The 20,612-nt window shown below is 37.4% G+C and overlaps 1 protein-coding gene across 5 annotated transcripts in view; it reads left to right on the top strand.

The window, feature by feature from the left end:
* The window catches only part of ndst2b (N-deacetylase/N-sulfotransferase (heparan glucosaminyl) 2b), a 91,162-nt gene that overhangs the window by 65,497 nt on the left and 5,053 nt on the right, over positions 1-20,612 (top strand). For 3 of the 5 annotated variants that reach the window (XM_048170401.1, XM_048170402.1, XM_048170405.1), the window contains exons 2-10: positions 7,249-8,663; positions 12,189-12,276; positions 12,372-12,526; positions 13,467-13,652; positions 14,880-15,008; positions 15,111-15,293; positions 15,785-15,881; positions 16,178-16,301; positions 17,297-17,471. In XM_048170401.1, the coding sequence (XP_048026358.1) occupies positions 7,629-8,663; positions 12,189-12,276; positions 12,372-12,526; positions 13,467-13,652; positions 14,880-15,008; positions 15,111-15,293; positions 15,785-15,881; positions 16,178-16,301; positions 17,297-17,471 (2,172 nt within the window). In that variant the 5' untranslated portion in view covers positions 7,249-7,628. Of the gene's footprint in view, positions 1-4,683; positions 5,323-5,414; positions 6,023-7,248; positions 8,664-12,188; positions 12,277-12,371; positions 12,527-13,466; positions 13,653-14,879; positions 15,009-15,110; positions 15,294-15,784; positions 15,882-16,177; positions 16,302-17,296; positions 17,472-20,612 lie in introns of those variants that run through there. The other 2 variants (XM_048170404.1, XM_048170403.1) reach the window with 2 other exon arrangements.

The following is a 20,612-nucleotide window of genomic DNA, read 5'->3' on the forward strand; positions in this document are numbered from 1 at the left end:
GCTGTGAGGTGGACACGTGCTATAAATCAGAAAACTCAAGCCATTCTAGCTAATAGAATATCCAACTCGGGCCCGGCAATAAAAGGATTACTGTTCTTCATCTGTCCGCTCCTGAGAGCCCAATCCAAACCACCGAGAGGCCGTTAGCATCCAACCTTGGACAAATCCAGCTCTTAATACAATATTCCAGAGATGGAGGACGTAGAGGAGGGGTGGAGTGATTGATCCTTCACCATGGAGATTTTGTAAAGGAGGAAGGGAAGCTTAAAGCAAGAAGATTGGAATTGATTTTAGTTCTTAATGCTGCGCTGAGCTTGATTTATATTCCTCTGATGGAATGATTACCTGCTTCACTTGTCTTTTGTTTGTCTGCATTAATGTGTTTATGAGGGACTGTTGAGAGGAGGGAGAGATACTGTCAGTTGCTCTGTCTGTGAATGGGGGCTGACAGCTCTAATAGCTGTTTGTGTTTTTGTGTCTGTCTGAGGGAGTGTTCTCTAAAATGGATTTGACAGCCGTTACGGGTGTGTACGCCACTGTGGTCATCTTTTATTTGACTGACAGCTGTATCAGGGTGGGGAGGTAGAGATGGGCAGGTGAATCATTGTAGGCTTTGACTCCTGTGTATGTTCCACAGAAATATCCATGACCTTGTAGCTACATATCCACTGCAGGCTTGTTCTAACGTAGACCCAGGGAAGATGTCCACCGTCATGACTGAGCTAGTATTGATTTGGATGCAATGTCTCGCACAAATATGAAACAGTGTTCCATTCTCTGCACAGTTAGACAGGTCTTCCTGAGCATGATGTGCCATGTGATTGCATCCATTAGGGATGTCAAAATACACTTATTTTGATCAATACTAAAATAAAAAAATGTAAGGATTTCTACAGTAAAGAGATTCATTTTGGCACTCAAGGACAGTCACAGCAGTCAAGTCAGTCTGGTTTTGAATATGTGCTGTCAAAATATGACCAAAATATTGGTGTGTACAGTACTTATATATATATATATATATATATATATATATATATATATATATATATATATATATATATATATATATATATATATATATATATATATAAATAAATAAACATTATACCATTCAAGATTTTGAAGTCTGTAAGATTTTTTCACTCAAGTTTCGTATGGTCACCAAGGCTCAAAATTTATAGTAAAATGATTTGCTCAAAAATACAGCAATATTGTGAAATATTATTACAATTTAAAATAACTTTAATATATTTTAAAAATCAATTTATTCCTGTGATGGCAAAGCTGAATTTTCAGCATCATTACTCCAGTTTTCAGTGTCACATGATCCTTCAGAAATCATTGTAATGTACTGATTTGCTGCTCAAGAAATGTTTCTTATTAATTAAAATAAATGTTTTTTTGAGGAAATTTAGTGATTTTTATTTATTTTATTTTTTTTCTTCAGAATTCTTTGATGAATAGAAAGTTCAAAATAACAGCATTTATTTGAAATAGATTCATAATAAACATAAATGTCTTTACTGTCACTTTTGATTCATTACTGACCGCAGACTTTTGAATGGTAGTGTATATAATTTTTTGTATTTTATATTGAATGTATATCTAATATTTTTTGTTGGGATGCACGATATATCGGCCATCATGTCGGTATCGGCCAATATATGTTCATTTTTAATGTTATTATTATCGGCCTAATAAGAAAATTTGGACGATATACTAAAGCCGATAAATAAAGGATTATTTCCTTCAGATGCGGCATGTTCGTCACAATGGTTTTAAATTGCTTGAAATATGATTGGAAATACAAAATACAGTGCAATATGTGCAGTGCAAATCTTTCATATAGGCAACTTAAAATTATAATAAGAACATTATAATTGTGTGCTTGGGACATGGGCTTTTAATGGTGAAACTTTTGTCTTTGTAATCAGGCTCTCAAAAATTACATAAAATTTGGATTTAGATTTATTGGTCAATATATCGGTTATCGGCTTTCTAATATAAAGAATTATCGGTTTTCGTATCGGCCAAAATTTTCATATCGGTGCATCCCTAATTTTTGTAATTCAAGAGATTTCCAGTGAGTTTCCAGAGTTCTTATATATTAGTTCACAGACCAGGACTGGGCTCCCAGTTTATAACCTGTAAACTAATACCATAATTTCATTAGCTTTAATTTACGGTTTTCAATTTTTTTCAAATTGGTATTGTGAATCACTGCTCATGCCATTGTGACATCCCTGTTTTCCTTGCAATAGACCAAAAATGCCCATTTCAGTCAGAATAATATATTGCCATTGTTTTATGTAAGTGAAGTTGTTATGCTCGTGTTTTTTTGTCTGAGTTTGGTTTTACTTCACAGTGTCCTCAAGAGCCTGGCAAATGACCTCAGGGCAAGCATGTTATGTTAAAAGTGCTACAATTACGAATACATCATGTACAAACCAGCTTTGAGCTATTACAAGCTATTTTCTTGTACGGACATGCTGACACATGTTCTTTCCTAAAAAACCCAAACATGCACACTGTCTGCTCTACAGCCCTCCTGCTACTTCCACTCTTTCACCATCATTTATTTTCACCTTCTCTGAGCTCTCTGCAGCTCATCATTTCAAAAAGAAGCCGTTCATAATGTCAAGAGTGTGTGTGAGTGTCTGTCTGTGTGTGTATTGGCAGTATTAGGCAGCATTAACTTCGGCCTGGATGAAAACACTCTTGACAGGGGATTGGTGAATATCAGTTCTTGAGGTGCCAGCAGATATTTTTTTTTGTTTTTTTTTATGTGGCGGTCAGATTACTGTGTGTGTGAAGAAAATCTGACTGAGCCAGGATGACTCCTGCAAAAGCCAGGTTAATGTCAACATCAAACAGCACCCCGTTTTACTACAGAAATATATTTCAGGGTGAAATTGAAACAGGATATTCAGCAAGAAAAAATGTAGAGTTGATTTCATGTTGACTTCCATTACATTTGACTCTTTATTTACCCACGTCACTCTCTTTCATGCACTGTTACACTCTCATTCCTTCTGTTGGGCATATTTATCTTATCTGTACCATGCTACTCTTTCCCATAAACACTTCAGAGTTGTCTAACAGGTGTCTTGCTTAGATTACCTAATTATACTTCCTCACTTTCATATTAGCACCTTATCTCTCACTGAATCTTTTCCTTTCTCACACTTTTGGAAGTCTTTTGATGAATAATCTGAGTAATGGAGACCTATTTAACTCTAATCTTCCACTGTTAAATATTTATTAATGGTTAATGAGAGCGGTTATCTTGGCTTTTTAGAAGATAGAGAGATGGAAGATTAAACTCCTTATTCTGTAACATTTGCCATCTGCTCTTTTTTTTACATTCTGTCCATCATACATGCTCAACATAAACAGTGTTTTTTCGCTTTTTTTTTGCAAACGAAATGTACAATCATGTATCCAACTTTATTCAACAGCCATATTTTTATTTAGGGTCTCTGAAGTCTAGAACCATCAGAACCTCTATAAAATGGCTTTTTATTTCTTTCGGTGAGTGTACTGACTCGTGTGCCTCCAAATTATGTAGTGATTTAGTGGTTAGCACATTAAACAGTACATTGAGCTATGGTGCTCACATGTACAATAAGAGTTTGAATCTGGCTTGCAACATTTTGCTTTTTTTGCCATCTTCCTTTTTATCAATAATATTTTAACACATAATATATATGAATAGTTTGGTTCCAAAACATGATAAACGCCATTTTCAAAAAATTGAGTTTCCGCCAAAATCAGTATTGTATCTGGTCGGTATTGAAAAGTCATTTATTAATTTTGCGCAAAATGCGATATCCGTCGTGTTATTCTGTCATGTTTTCTCCATTTCTTCCCAAAAAGTGACAAACGCCAGTCTCCTTTTTCTGCAGAACGCGATATATCCGCTCTCCACCAATCACAGCGCATCATTCCACACACTGTAAACATTAAAGGCTTTTTTAAAAGCCGTTTTTAATACCAATGTACTCGGCAAATGTGTTTATTTAACCGTGCGGTGGCGCCAGATACTCTTTAATCGGTAATGACAAATAATTCATAACATTAACAAGATGACCATTGGAGCGACGGCTGAATGTATTTTTAGTAAATTGGCTGAATATAAGATAAATATTGGCAAAGTTTAGACTCTGTCATACATGTGAATCAACTTACTTTGTTGTGTATTTTCAATTTGAAAAATAACTTTTATATTGATGGATTAATTGCATTTTGAAAAAAAAAGTGTCATGGATTTATTGCATTTTGGAGAAAAAATAATACGTTTTTATAATAAACTTTTTAAAATCAAAATGTTATAATCCAAAAATTATAACATATATAATATATATATATAATTGGTAATATTTAATATATTTTAAAAGACAATAATATATGTTTACAACATTTTTAGTGGAGGCATAGCACTGAATATGAATAAATGTATGAATAAATTGTAAATATGAATATAAAATTGAACAAAATGGAATAAAAATATTAGATTAACATTACTGCAATGTATTTTAAAACACAAGATGTTCACAATATATACGGAGGCAAATTGCTAAATTTTATCTTGTAAGAGTATGTAGTATGTAATTTTATGAATGGCTTTTCTTCATCAGTTAAATGACAGGCATAATTGTTTGAATCACAGCTCTCACGGCTCCTGCTGAATTCATTATCCTCATATTACCTGTGGATCAAATACCAGCCAGAGGGCATGTGACACTTTGTCTTTATATAAAGCCAGTAAGACATTCTACAGAGCTGTTGGCTTCCAGCAGTCATAAGGAACAGTGTCCCATAGAGCTGTTCTCCTGTTGGCCAGACGCACTAGCAAAGCAGAAACCCTATACCGACCGGGATAATGATTTCCTAGTGGAAGGAAAGGAGCCATAAGTCAACACTGAAGTCAAACGGAATATGTGTGCTGAATCACTCAAAGTGTTTCTGAGTGCCGTGGGAAGAGAGCGCGCTAAGGACTCTTGAAGAATGTCATCTGCTTATGCGTGTCGTGACGCTGGCGGCCCTCAGGCACCCCTCTGGCTGAACTGATTCTGCCCTTCTGCGTTAGACTCTGTAGAGCTGCACTACAAAGCTCTCGCTCCACGCTGTGGTCACAGGGTGCACTGCTTCTGCATCTCCAAAAGCCTCTTTGACTAGACCATTTGCAGCAAAAGCTTACATATGAAGTAAAGGAACATCCTCAGATGATAAGGCACCAGCATTGTGGTGCATTTTGTTCCTGTCATAGAGTTTGTTCTGTATCAAAGATATTCTTGGCAACTGGAAAGATCCATTTTCATGGTACAGTATAATATAATATTAAACTGCTAAGTCAGCTTATGTTTTATCTCTGAAATTCTTCATGCTCAGCCATTCTGCTTTTTTTGCGGAGATTAATCATTGAAATGTGCCACATTAATGGAACTGGATCTCTGGTGCAGAAACTACTTCACGTCCAAAGCTTGTTCTGCACTTTTTAGCTAATAAAGGCATTGAGAAAATTTTAAGCCATTACTTAATGGAAGCTTAATGCAGTGTGTCAAACATAATGATTTTTCCCTGTGCCCTTTGAATACACCTGCCCTTAAATTACATTTCATGTGTTCTTAATTTATTCAAATAAAGGCAATGCTAGCAAAGGCTAATATTGCAGCGCTAAAGGCGATAATGCCATTGGCAGGGCGACTTGTTTGGGTCGTCTCTTGGCCTACTTAACTAGAACTCTATTTCTCATGGCATCAGGTTTCTCTACAGGTATGTGTTGGATCTACCAAACTTAATCACATTTGATATCGAGGACGCCACAGAACCGAAAGCAGCTTGTGATAAACAGACTACGCACCATAGTGACATTTCATACTTGACGCCCTCTTCTTTTGTATACACGTAGCACACGCACTAGCACTCTCACACATTTCCAGTCGCACCTGAAAGCCTATATCGGGGGATGGTATGGGGTGGAGTTATTTTGGGATCCCTGGGAAAAGGTCTCATGTAGACGGTAAGGGAGATTTGATGATGGGTACACTGAGTGTTAATGGGGCAGGGGTGTGTTTTTGTGAGTATGTGTTTATGTGTGTCATCTAATGGAAAAATCAGCAGATGGTTTGTCTACATTACTCTCTCTGTGGAGATACTGTGTGGCCTCTTCTTGTCTGTGTTGGCCCCTCGGATGGGGAAAAGCTTTTCGACCTGAAGTTTTAAAGGTTAAGAAAGTGCATGGTACAGTTCAGATAGCAGCACAACTCCATTCTGAAATTCCCACATTTATTTTGTGACTCTTTTTGTGAGTGTTTAAGTACAGGGTGGATTTCCTGTATATGCTATGACCATGAGTGTATATACCTAGAGCTTATCCAGAGTCTAGACATCGTAAAAAGTCTCCTCGTAATATCATTAAAGGATTAGTTCACCCAAAAGGAATATTGTCATTAATGAGTGTGTTTACATACACATCTGAACACCGGCTAATAATCTGACAGCTTGTAAAGTCACTCATGGTTTAAATGCATTAAACAATTTAAGAAAACAGATTGTGCAGCAATATTTTTACACTGGTTTTGATCTGCATATATATTTTACCAATGATCTGATGTGTTTCGGTTTCTTGCATTGTCTAGTTTAAATAATAAATAGATTTTTTATGGTTATGAGCATATTGTTGTGCATGTAAATTCTTTTTTCTTTTTTTTTTTTTCATTCTAAATGCCATTCTAAAGTTGCATGAATAATGTATTGATCACTCTTGCAATGAATGGGGACTGGAGCATCACAGTACTTTTGTTTCCTTTTTGAAGCTGTAAAACTTCAGTCATCACTCATTGTAATTGCATTGAAAAGAGCAAACAGTATATTTCTCCCTTTGTTTCCCTCCCTCCCAAAATGGAAAAAAGTCATACAGGTGCTTTCAGAATGATATCAGGGTGACAGAATTTTCATTTTTGGATAAATTTATCTTTCAATGCTGGGATTCACTACATGACTTTTACAAGTCTAAACATCATACACTACACGGTTTTCTGCAAATCTGTCAACTCCGACTGCCCAAAATCTGCAGAATGGCTCTGACAGTCGGCAAGTAGCTTTGACCTCTTCATACTGAAAATCGTGGCAAAAATCGTAGAAAAAGTTGTGTAGTGTATTCCAGCCTTAAAGTAAACAGACTTATTTATAATCCTTCTAACCTTTTCATTTTTTGTTTTTCCCCCATTCTCGTTTTTCTTTCAGGGTGAACAGGTGGTTCTGCTAGATGACGATTCTCTCACGCCTTGTTTGTTCAATCAGATGCATGAAGTGGCAGAAGGCTTTAAGCCAAAGCAACAACACTCTAAAGAACAAACAGATGAGCTGTGTTTTCACATGATGCCTCCAGCTGCTTACGAGTAGGGTCATTATATGGACGGGAAGAATACGATACAAAAAGAGAGACACCGGAGCGGCGAATCCGTCGCAGGCTATGGGGGCCATGGTGACCTAGATTCAATGGTTGTTTCCTGGCAGGGAAAATTCATTGCCGTCTAATCCCTGCCCTCTTTTTATTCTACCTCCCTACCAGAGTGAGGCGCCACCCTCTCTCTGTCCCAGCCACCCACTAGGCCAAGACAGCTATGGCTGGAGTGAGGAAGTTGGCACGAGTATTCAGGCATCAAGGTCTCCACCGCCTGATCCTTGCTCTCATTCTTTTCTGTCTGCTCTCCATGGCCTACCTGGCTTATCATGTCAGTGCTGGACCCAAGATCAAGGAGGCCCCTCTGCCGCTACCACTGGGGGACTGTGTAGCTACATCGGTTGTTGGTGGCGGACAAAGGGCTCCACTGTTCCTGCCATCTCAGATCAGCCAACGGCGACACTCACCGAGGACAGCAGACACCTCTCGGACGGAGCCTGTGGTGTTACTCTTCGTGGAAAGCATCTATTCCCAACTCGGACAAGAGATCGTTGCCATTTTAGAGTCAAGTCGCTTTCACTACCGCACTGAAATTGCACCGGGGAAGGGCGACATGCCTTCTCTGGCTTGGCGAGGTCGTGGCCGATACGCACTCATCGTCTATGAGAATCTGCTCAAGTACGTCAACTTGGACTCATGGAATCGCCAGTTACTGGATAAATACTGCCAAGACTATGGAGTGGGAATCATTGGCTTCTACCGGGCAAATGAAAACTCACCATCCAGCGCTCAGCTCAGGGGCTTCCCTCTGTTTTTGCGTTCAAACCTGCCACTTTGGGATTACAGAGTCAACCCTGCTGCCCCCCTACTCTACATCACCAAACCTAATGAGCTGGAACCTGGCCCTCTACCTGCAGACAACTGGACCACTTTCCTGTCCAACCACAGCACCTATGAGCCTGTGCTGTTAGCTAGCCCCAGACCAGCAGAACCTAATCAGCTCCCAACACACTCACACCAACAGAGAGTGCTGCTAGCTACTGTTGTGCAGGACCTAGGTCTTCACGATGGCATCCAGCGGGTGTTTTTTGGTGGAAGCTTGTCTTTTTGGCTGCACAAGCTGCTGTTTGTGGATGCTGTGGGTTATTTAACTGGCAGGAGGCTCAGCCTCTCACTGGACAGATTTTTGCTGGTGGATGTGGATGACATCTTTGTTGGGAAGGAGGGGACACGCATGAAAGTGGCGGATGTTGAGGTAAGAGCTTTAAAAAGATATTTGATATACTTGCCAAGTGAATTTATACTGACTTTTCCAGGTGTAAGACATAATGTGCTTTCTAAAACTAGCATCACCGTTACTATTGCTCCTACTTGCGCCTGATTTATACTTTCGCCTGGCTCAGCAGCGCGAGTCTCCACAGACTGTGCGCGGACCTCCCCATATGGACAATTCGTTTATACTTGACGTACTCGCCATTGTACTGTTCTTTGAAATGACAAGGGGCGACTCTGAGTAATTGTCCTCTAAACCTTCAGAAATCAGTGGTGAGAAGCAGTAAGGTACACACGTAATGATGTTTGTTTTAGTACACTTCAACAAAACCACACATAAGAATCGTGTAAAACCCAGTAAACCTTGAGATTATTACTTGTGACATTAGAACAAAATAAATGGATATGAGAACATTAAACAATGATCTCTTTAATATTTTGTAATTTCACTAAACATTTTCATTTTATTTTGTGAACATTTTTATTAAACATGTACCTTTATTTATTTTCTTCTATTGTAGACTCATTTTGTAAATGGTGAAGAATTAATTTAGATGCGCAAACTGGGTGTCGGTACAGATGACATGCACACTCGCCAGATTCACCTTGAAGTCGTGCATCTTCGGAAGAGGAGCTGCGCACAAAGTTACAAAAAAACTCTGTGCACACTGCCATGCAAAATCGGTTCGCGCGCAAAAAGCCACAAACTTGCAGATGCGTCGAGTATAAATCAGGCTTTAGTGGTAGAGCTGCATGATTTGGGGGGGGAAAATCGATTTGCAATTTAAATGTAATTAAGATGTAAAATGCATTTGCAAAATGCTCCAGGTTTGCTGTAATGCACAATTTGGTCAATAATTTTCTGATTACATATTGGTATGACTGTAAAATTACAATACTAATATTTATGACAGTCTTAATTTTTTAATTCTCAAACATTCAACCATTGAGTTGTGAATTCAGTGGCTTGTTGAGGTGTGCAATTGCTTTAAAGGGTTAGTTCACCCAAAAATGAAAATTATGTCATTAATGACTCACCCTCATGTCGTTCCAAACCCGTAAGACCTCCGTTCATCTTCAGAACACGGTTTAAGATATTTTAGATTTAGTCTGAGAGCTTTCTGTCCCTCCATTGAAAATGTATGTACGGTGCACTGTCCATGTCCAGAAAGGTAATAAAAACATCATCAAAGTAGTCCATGTGACATCAGTGGGTTAGTTAGAAGTTTTTGAAGCATCGAAAATACATTTTGGTCCAAAAATAACAAAAAATATGACTTTATTCAGCATTGTCTTCTCTTCAGTATACCGTACATACATTTTCAATGGAGGGACAGAAAGCTCTCGGACTAAATCTAAAATATCTTAAACTGTGTTCCGAAGATGAACGGAGGTCTTACGGGTTTGGAACGACATGAGGGTGAGTCATTAATGACATAATTTTCATTTTTGGGTGAACTAACCCTTTAAACTCTTTTCCGCCAGAGTTCACTAAAAATGTTGCCAGCCAGCACCAGCTTTTTTGATGATATTCATGGCGTTCATGGCCCCCAGAATGTTGTTGTATGAATATGTAAAAACCCAATACATAACCTTTTCCTCTAGCTTCATTTGTTCCTTTTTTATCAACACTTGAATGTGCGAAAGTTTCATAAAAAAATAACATTTCAGACAAAAAGCTGAGAAAATAACATTTTTGTCAAGACTTTATCTGGATCGGATTCAGAACAATGATAAAAATATAGATTTGAATAGATCATCAATATCCCAAAGCTTGCACAGCCATATATTCACCTCTGCGTGTGATTGTCTTTTTTCTTAGTAACTTTAGGCAGTTTCGATTTATATGCTGTTGAATGTGCGATGATCACATTAGCTTGCTTGTGCATTAGCTTCCTTCTGATTTGCACAGATCATCTTCTTAGCTTGTTTTTGGATCCGGCAGGATTTAAAATTATGATTTTTTTTTTTTCCCGTGGTGAGTGAAAACAATCCCATAGAGTTGTATTGAGCCAAAGAGTTCAGCTATATCTAGTGCCCGGAATATCATAGAGAGTTGGGAGTGGGCAGTTTTGACTTTAGTCAGTATGCAACCTCTCAGAACACCCTAGAAACCACCCAGATCACCCTAGCAAAAGCACTTAGACATCTAAGCAACCATATAGGAAAACGCTGGCAACCACCAGTCTTATTGTTGTGAGAAAATGAAAAAGAAAAATCTAGTTTGTTGATACGAAATTGTCTGTTTGTGATAGGGTTGATAGGAAATCAGACATCAATCAGACCTGACCCAGTTTGTCTTCCATCAAAGGTATCTTTTGTTTGAATAATCCAAGCTCTTTACTCTCTGAGCTTCTCTCTGACTGCCGTCACACTCCCAGAGCTCCTCCATGACTGAATTGAAGCTAATGAATTAGCACGCTTAATACGGATCAGGGAGATGTATTCTCTCTGCCGTTGTTTGTAGAGAGCTGTGATTATTGTGCGAGAGGGAGAGGTTGTTTGTAATGCAGTGGAGCATGGTATTCTTTTTCTTTCTCTCTCTCTCTTTCTCTCTCTCTCATCTCCTCAGAGTGAAAGAAGGCTCTTGCTGAAGGCTAGCATGGGGCTAATTAGACTGGCTCACTTTTTAATTTGAGCAGATAAGTTCTCATAGGGGTTCTGTGTGGCCCACCACACCAAAAGCAATGTCATGCCTGAGGTTTTCAGTTTCACATTCCTCTCTCATTTTTCTCTTTCCCTTGCTTTCCCCCCTAGTAAAAGCACATTTTTTCATCTTTTGTTCTATCCTTATTATTTCTTCTCACCCTTTATCTTCATTGCCTTTATTGTTCCTGCAAGATCTGTCCTCTTTTATCCACTTCTTCTTCAACATGCATCTGTATAATAACATAATAAAATGCTTGATATTACTAGGACTGCCAGTATAGACTATGTAATGGTAGAAATGTGTCAGCCTGAGACTTTTATACTATGCTAGATATATTTGTGTGGCTATTAATACTGATTTATGTTATTTACACTTGAAAACAACAAAACAAATATTGAGTAATGCGAAAATAATGATAAAATGTGTCCCAAGGAGTCAGGGTTAGGAAAATCCTGAATTTAAAAATGTAAAGTTTAGCTGTTTATGGTTGTTTGCCACAGTAATATACAGTAGAACTGAACTGATGTGCGGTCACAGTTTCAAATGTGACTCATCCAGTCAGAACTGAATACATAACATTTATTTATTTTTTTTCAAAATTAATATTGAATCTTACGATCAACTTTTTTGTTGCTGTTGAATTCCAGCAAAAATAACTGTTTTGCAAGTTATGATCACTGTGACTCATATTGTGATACATTCACACCACCCTCCATTAATTGTAACCTACAGTAGCTTCATATACCCCAAAATAAAACCCCAAAAACCCACTTAACCCACAATAGCTGCTCATCGTGTGTCATATCCAAAATTATATATACTGAACCTGTTGAATTTTTTTTTTCATCTTTTCTCTAGGCGCTGCTTCACACACAAAATAAACTTCGTTCTCTTGTACCTAATTTCACCTTCAATCTGGGATTCTCTGGAAAGTTTTTTCATACAGGTATGATAAAGTTGTTGTTGCACAAGTTAAATAGATAAAATCTGTCTCCACCTCTACACATGTATTCATTGTCTCTTTCTGGTCTCGCTCTTTAGGTACAGATGAGGAAGATGAGGGTGACGACACACTGCTCCGACACCGGCAGGAGTTCTGGTGGTTCCCGCACATGTGGAGTCACATGCAGCCTCATCTCTTCCACAACGTCAGCGTGCTCGCAGAACAGATGAGACTTAATAGACAGTTTGCACAGGTCAGGATCTGCCCTGATACATGCCAAATAGAATGTTGTTGAATTCTTGATTCTGATTGGTGTATACAGAACGTGATATTAACACCCACCAACCCGCCATATGTGGGTGGATTTCAGCAATGTGTAACACAGTCACTCTTGCCGGGTTGAATTTTATATATAAAATACATCATTTTTTAAATTGTAGTCTTTTAAAAATGCATCTGAAATAATAAATTAAGTGCAATGTAGCGGTCAAATTTTCAATACATGATTTTTCAGTACATATCCATATCTGAAACATCTGAAATGCTTCCAATACTCATTTTCCGCAGAATAGATACACGATACCAGCTGTGCAACAGTGAGTTGACACGCAAACCCGCCTCCCCTCACTCACTTGTTTCATTTGCTTTGGATGAATATTGTTGGTGTTACAAGGCTTGAATTTTGGTGTGGGATTGCATATATTGCGCATAAGATTTTGTGTGCACATCTAAAGTGTGCGCACATAAAGCCGCCTCTTAGTACTAAATTGAGTTGATTTCCCTTCTTATTGACCGAACACAGTCAAATAGTCGAACACACACAAAATAATGGCAAAATGGCAGTCTTGGCGAGCATTTAAATAAACACAGTCTGTTTTAAGTGAACGCAAACAGTTGAGAAACAAAACTTATGTTTAACAGTATAATGGATCTGTGCATCAGGTCTTAAAGTGACAGCAGCCTAATATACCTGCTGCCAAATTATGATATATTATTAAAAATATCTATATGGCAGTTTTTCCCCATGGTATCCATGTTAAAATTGGTGCCAGTGAAAATGTTGAGTGGCTTGTAACTAGCCACAGTGGCTAGTGAGCAAAAAAGTTAATGTCAAGCCCTGGGTGTGTATATATTGCACAAGAATTTGTTTGATTTTGCATGGCTACAAAGTAATTCCAGGTTGTCTCTTTTAGGAGCATGGGATCCCCACAGACATGGGTTACGCTGTAGCCCCCCATCACTCAGGTGTGTACCCCGTGCACAGTCAGCTTTATGAGGCCTGGAAGAGTGTATGGGGCATCAAGGTGACCAGCACAGAGGAGTATCCTCATCTCAGGCCTGCCCGTTACCGCAGGGGATTCACACACAACGGCATACAGGTAGAAACCCAAGTTCACCTAACCTCAAAATTGTTTCTCAGGGGTGTTTACATAACATGTTTGGTTGCATCTAGTAAAAACAGCTAGACTGAATTCAAAAGAATGCTGGGATACATTTTTTAACTTGATGCCAAAAATGTCCATCTGAATGTTTGTGACTTCAAAAGTGGTGCTTTAAAGGGGATGAATTTAAATACGTGGCTCATGATAGCTGTCTAACAGCTAACGCTGTCAACAATGGCAGGTATTAATGTGTCAATCATAAACTATGACAGAGTTTTGCCTTTTGGGTATGCTGGCACACCTTAACTCACAGAAAATGGGCTTGGTATCTAGCAGTGGAATTTCTTTTTAAAAATAGCGATAACACATTAAGGTTCTGCGTATCAAAATGAGTTAATGCAGTAAACTAATAACAATACTTTTACAGCATATATTAATCAAGATTAATGCTAATTTCTATACACTAAAGTTTGGAATAATTAAGATTTTTTAATGTTTTTGTAAGAAGTCTCTTGTGCTGACCAAGGTTACATTTATTTGATCAGAAATACAGTAAAAATGTTATTACAGTTTAAATGAACTGTTTTTTATTTTAATATATTTTAAAATATAATTTGTTCCTGTGATGGCAAAGCTGAATTTCCAGCATCATTACTCCAGTCTACAGCGTCACATGATATTTCAAAAAGCGTTGTAATTATGCTGATTTGCTGCTCAATTATTAATAATGGTTCTAATGGTTCTTATTATTATCAGTTATTCTCTCTCTCTCTTTATTTCTTTTTTAAATCTTAATTACCCCAGACTTTTGAATGGTAGGGTATCAAGATTTCCACATATTAAGCAGCAAAAAAAAAAAGAAAAGGCCAGTAATGCATTTTGCACTTTTTAATTTTTAATATGCATTTTTAGTTTCAAGATAATTAATAATAATGAAATACTAATTATATTCTAAATAATAAATATATATTATAAGTAATAAATAATTATAATAGTTAATAATAATGAACAAACACGAACAGTAACAATATTCTATTGTTTAGGTACTAAAAATCCGTTAATTTTTTAGTACCTGATACCTACTGCATTAACTAATATTAACAAATCAAGCCTTATTGCAATGTTACAAAAATAGATTCAAAATAAATTATATATAAGAAAATATCTCCTAAGATTACTCTCATTTCTGTTAGTGTGATTTGACTAATAAGTTGTGTTTATCAGGTTCTCCCCCGGCAGACGTGTGGACTTTTCACACACACCATCTTCTATAAAGATTATCCAGGAGGCCCTCAGGAGCTGGACAAAAGCATTCGTGGCGGAGAGCTGTTTCTTACAGTGCTGCTCAATCCGGTTAGTGTCACACCCACAAAGACACTCTAACCCAAATAATTATGTATTATGACAAATGTTTCTTTTTTTGACCCACTTGTCCCCGTCCTCTCCCATGGGTAGGTTAGTATATTCATGACTCACCTGTCAAACTACGGCAACGACCGGCTGGGCCTGTACACCTTTGAGTCATTGGTGAGGTTTGTGCAGTGCTGGACTCACCTGCGCCTGCAGACGCTGCCTCCCGTCAGACTCGCTCACAAATACTTCCAGATTTTCCCAGATGAGAGAGACCCCTTGTGGCAGGTTTGTGCCCTTACATTTTTTTGGTTATTACTGAGCCTCTTCTTATGTTATGAAGGCTGTGTGCCAAGGAAATCATATTTCACCCCAAATCAATAATAACGTGAACAATATAAAAAAATATACAGCAATATTTTATAAATTATAATATGTAATTCTCAGTTAATTTAGTTTCATTGGAGATATCTATATATATATATATATATATATATATATATATATATATATATATATATATATATATATATATATATATATAAATGAAGTTTCTTTGTTTTGTTTGAAATTGCATATTTTCTGTTTTCTCAATATCAAACATTAATTGACAGACTCCGGCAGTACCTGTGGATCCTCTGTTAAAGACCCTTGAATTAAAATGTTGTTTACATAATGAACAGGAAAACCTACTTGTTACAAGTGATTTGTAATTTGTATTAGTCTCATATTAATTTATGCTCACATTATACTTTCAAATACTCCCCCCTGATAAACAGAACCCATGTCATGACAAGAGACACAAAGACATCTGGTCCAAAGAGAAGACCTGTGACAGATTGCCGAAGTTTCTAGTGATTGGCCCTCAGAAGACTGGTAACACAAAACATCTAAATCTTTTTTTTGGTTAGATATGCATTCCATTTTGAACATAAATGTGAGGTCGTTTGCAGTAACAGAAGCATGAACTCATGTTGTTTGTCAGTAATTTAAACCAAAGAAACTAAACATAAGAAACTAAAATACAATTCAACAATTAGCCAGGCTTTATGATGTAGAACACATTTGGCATACAAGTCACGGAACACAGAATGTTTCCAAGAAATGTGATTAATATTTGATTAAAACAGCTTGATGCGGCACTGTATTCTGGTATCATGACCTTTCCGTAGGAACTACTGCACTGCACTCGTTTCTTGCCCTTCATCCTGCCATTACCAGCAGTTTCCCCAGCACCGTCACCTTTGAGGAGGTGCAGTTCTTCAGCGGACCAAACTACCAGCGTGGCATTGACTGGTAACCATGGAAACTCCATCCATGCCTCGTGTTCTTTGTTTCATTTGCAAAGCCTCGCTCACTCACATCACACTGACAGAAATTTTTGGATTACATGTGTCATACATTTTTATATTTTTGTGAGTATATTGTGCCTTAGAAAGCATGACTATTGTTATTAATTCTCATATTTTGGGTAAAGTATTACATTTGTCCTTGAAAAGTAATAGCATACCTCTTCTGAACCAAAGTAATCAGACATGTGCTTTTGCATGGTAGACCAAACAATGGTCAAATAATTTCAGGAAACTTTTATTAAAGGAAAGACCCATCTTTTTTTGATTTGGACCACCAAGCACATGCATACAAACAACAGACAATGCATCAACATAAACAACATAATAATTCTCTTAGTGAATTCCCCTCTTAAATTGTTAGTTCACTCAAAAATGAAAATTCTGTCATTTAATTACTCACTCTCATGTCGTTCTACACCTGTAAGACCTTTGTTCATCTTCAGAACACAAATTATATAGATATTTTTGATGAAATCCGATAGCTCAGTGAGGCTTCTATTGCCAGCAAGTTAATTTACACTTTCAGATGCCCAGAAAAATACTCAAAACATATTTAAAACAGTTCATGTGACTACAGTTTTTACCTTAATATTATAAAGCGATGAGAATACTTTTTGTGCACCAAAAAAACAAAATAACGACTTTTCAACAATATCTAGTGATGGCCGATTTCAAAACACTTTGAATCTTTTGTTTCGAATCAGTGGTTCGGAGCACCAAAGTCACGTGATTTCAGCAGTCTGATACGTGATCCGAATCCCTGATTTGAAACAAAAGATTTGAAGCAGTGATTTGAAATCAGCCATCACTATATGAGGGTGAGTAATAAATGACATTATTTTCATTTTTGGGTGAACTAACCCTTTAATATTTTATTGTTATAGGATCTGCCATTTGTGTCATTCTGCAAGCTAATTCTGTCCCTTTGTCTTGTCTCAGGTATATGGATTTTTTCCCCGTACCCTCGAATGTGAGCACAGACTTCCTGTTTGAGAAGAGCGCAAACTACTTTGACACTGAAACTGCCCCGAAGAGAGCAGCCGCCCTGTTACCAAGAGCCAAAATCATCTCAATACTGATCAACCCCGCTGACCGGGCATATTCCTGGTACCAGGTGCGTATGTATACACAAAAAACGGAAGGATCAAGGTTTAAGTGGTTAGTTAGCATAACTCGGTTAGCCCCTGCTGGTAGATGTCTGATGTAAACTTGACTATTTGCATTGGAGTGGAAATGTTTCCATCTGCTGCCTTTGATGGGACTCTTGTCTCTAGAGTCATTATTTACATGACATTTAAGGCTCAGATGATTAGTTCAAAAAACACCTCGCAACAGAACTTAATGCCCATAAGAAATGATGGCAGATTCCAAATCACATGCAACTGCCAGTGAGAGAGATAGGAATGCTGAAGATCCCAATATTACCCAAAAATGAAAATTATCCCATAATTTACTCACCCTCAAGCCATCCTAGGTGTATATTAAATGATATCCTGGCTCTTCCCTGTTTTGTAATGGCATTGATTAGTGCCCGAGTTTTTGAAGCTCCAAAAAGCTCATCCATTTATCATAAAAGTAATCCATATGACTCCAGTGGGTTAATAAATGCCTTCTGAAGCGAAGCGATGGGTTTTTGTAAGAAAAATATGCAAATTTAAAACTATAATGTTTGGCTTCAGGCATCGGCCATATGTGCGATCATGAAAGAGTCGAGTTCCAGAGGAAGGGCGACCTCTGACCCAACGTATGACCTAGGCATAGCATGCACTAAGGTGAGAATTGACAAATGCAGGAGCGCAGAGGATAGAGCAAAACAAAATCCTGGTCATGAATTAGAAGTCTAAAATGAGAAGGGGCTCTATGTAAGATTTTTACTTTAATAAAGCATAAAAATACCCCGATATGTTTGCAGATATTTAGGAAACATGCTAAGTTCACCTACTTGTTTCTCAGAAAAACAATGCTACAGCCAGACATTCTACTTTGAAAATGTGCGTTCCGTGTCGGAATATCTGTCTTTGTTTTGGTCTGTGCGAAACCATGTGATACCATGTGCTAGTATTTCGACATCACAGGTTGCCAGTTGGCGGAAAACACCGTGTATTGCAGCCATGGAAACCAGCAAACAAACTGGGTCAGAGAATCGTAGATTCTACCTGACCTAAAAAGCCTCTGAATCCATCTAAATATCTCTATGAACAACAGCATATTAACCCTCTGGAGTCTGAGGCTGATTTGGGGCCTGGAGAAGTTTTGACATGCCCTGACATTTGTGCTTTTTTCAGATGTTCATAAACATATAAATGACAAAAGTGTCATTACACTGTATTCAGCACAAACTAGGCTACAATAATATGTGAGGAACATGTTTGTACATGTTTGTATTTTTGAAGGAATAATGTTTATGCGTGGTTATTGAAAAAACAAAAAACTTAAGTCACTGAAATAAGGCCAAAAAAAGTATATTAAATCTGTGTTCACAAGACTTTTGGGTATTGGAGGTTGTAGACTAGAGTTTTTGCTTCAGAATTCTGTAAAAATTATGCTGCCTACTCCTTCATATAAAACAATATATTGATTTAGTTTTTGTAAGACACTTTTTGTCAAGAAACACAGTATGCGTGGGGGCGTGAATCTGCATGAATAATGGGCCATTTACACCTGAGAAGACAAAGGAATCACATAGTAATGATCTGAAATGACTTGCATATTAATGAGGCCTATCAGTCAGGTAGGCTGTGAAAAAAACCCTCTGTAATAATGTCTCAGCTCATCATAAACAGCAATACTGTGAAATATTATTACAATTTAAAATAATGGTATTCTATTATATTCTTTAAAATATAATGTATTTCTGTGGTGCAAAGTGTCTGAACAATTATGTTACCTCTATGGCATTTCATATAGGCTTTTAGCTTAAAAGCATGCACATTTGGAGAAATATTGATGAATTCTTATATATTTATGTCAACTTTCTATACTGAGAAATAATATTTATTGTCATCACTATGAGTGCTGGATACTGTGTTTTTAATTCATACTTGCAGCCGGAGGGCGCTCTTTACACCTTTAGTCCACAAATTCATATTATAAAGAAGAAAAGGAACTAGGAACTAATGGCATGTCTTCTAGAGATCGCTAACCATTGCTTTAACTTCCAAATAAACACTTTTCAAGACAATAAATACACGATTGAGACGATGAATGCATGTATTGACTGAATTTGCGTCTGAATAGCGCTGGCTCCGTGGGCGTGGCCGCATTAGCGGATAATGAGCTGAATCACAGACTTCTGACATGGCTCTCTTTTCATACAGATTACATAAACACAGAATGTTTGTTTTCGATTTGACTTGCACGATTTAAAACCTGACATTTCAACATTTCTTTAGACGTAAGTGTCATTTTTTTTTTTGTCATTAGTATTCATAAGTTACAGTTCATTTTCTGAGAACTATCAGATTGGACTTCGTTCAGAGGGAGAGGAGAGATCACGCATCATGATAGTTTTCTTTATTTTACAAAAAGCACAACATTGTGTTTTTACTCTGAGTGTACACAAATAAAAGAAGATATTCTATAGTTTCAATTGATATATTACTTATGTCTCTATGACAAGAAATGACGGAGTATTTTAAGTCTGTTTTGCTGCAATGTGAAAAAATATAACTCAGATTGTGTTCGGCTGAAAGAAGAAAGTCATATACACATAGTATGGCTTGAGGATGAGTAAATAATACAGGATATAAGGGATAATTTTCATTTTTGGATGAACTATCCCTTTAGGGCAAAATCAAAGAACAAACTGGTGTTATGTAATTTCGAACAAAATCAGGCCAAAACAAAGTTTGCTCTGAGTTCATTTCAGGAATTTGAAACAGCTTGCAAAGCAAACTTTCCAGAAAAATTTGCGATGGCTGGAAAACACCTTTGTACAATTATTTGTCTGTGGCAATACATAACAAGTAGGTGTGCTCTGAGGCTCCGCCTTCTTTGGCATGGAAATCTTCTCCAGTTCATTTCTTCTGTTCGGTCCGTCAAGGTCAGACGTCTGCGAGTAAAAACATGCACACATAGAGAGCTGCCTTATAATAGAAAATGAAGTTGTAATTCAAATCGAAAGCAACACACTGTTTTTAACGTTTAATACTGTAAAGCTGCTTGCTTTAAAGCAATATATTGTATAAAGTGCACAACGTGAAGTGAGTCGACTACTGTGCAGAATTTCAGGGCTTCTGCAAATACACAGTATCCA

Source organism: Megalobrama amblycephala, linkage group LG20 (assembly GCF_018812025.1).
Source record: "Megalobrama amblycephala isolate DHTTF-2021 linkage group LG20, ASM1881202v1, whole genome shotgun sequence".
Lineage (NCBI taxonomy): Eukaryota > Metazoa > Chordata > Actinopteri > Cypriniformes > Xenocyprididae > Megalobrama > Megalobrama amblycephala.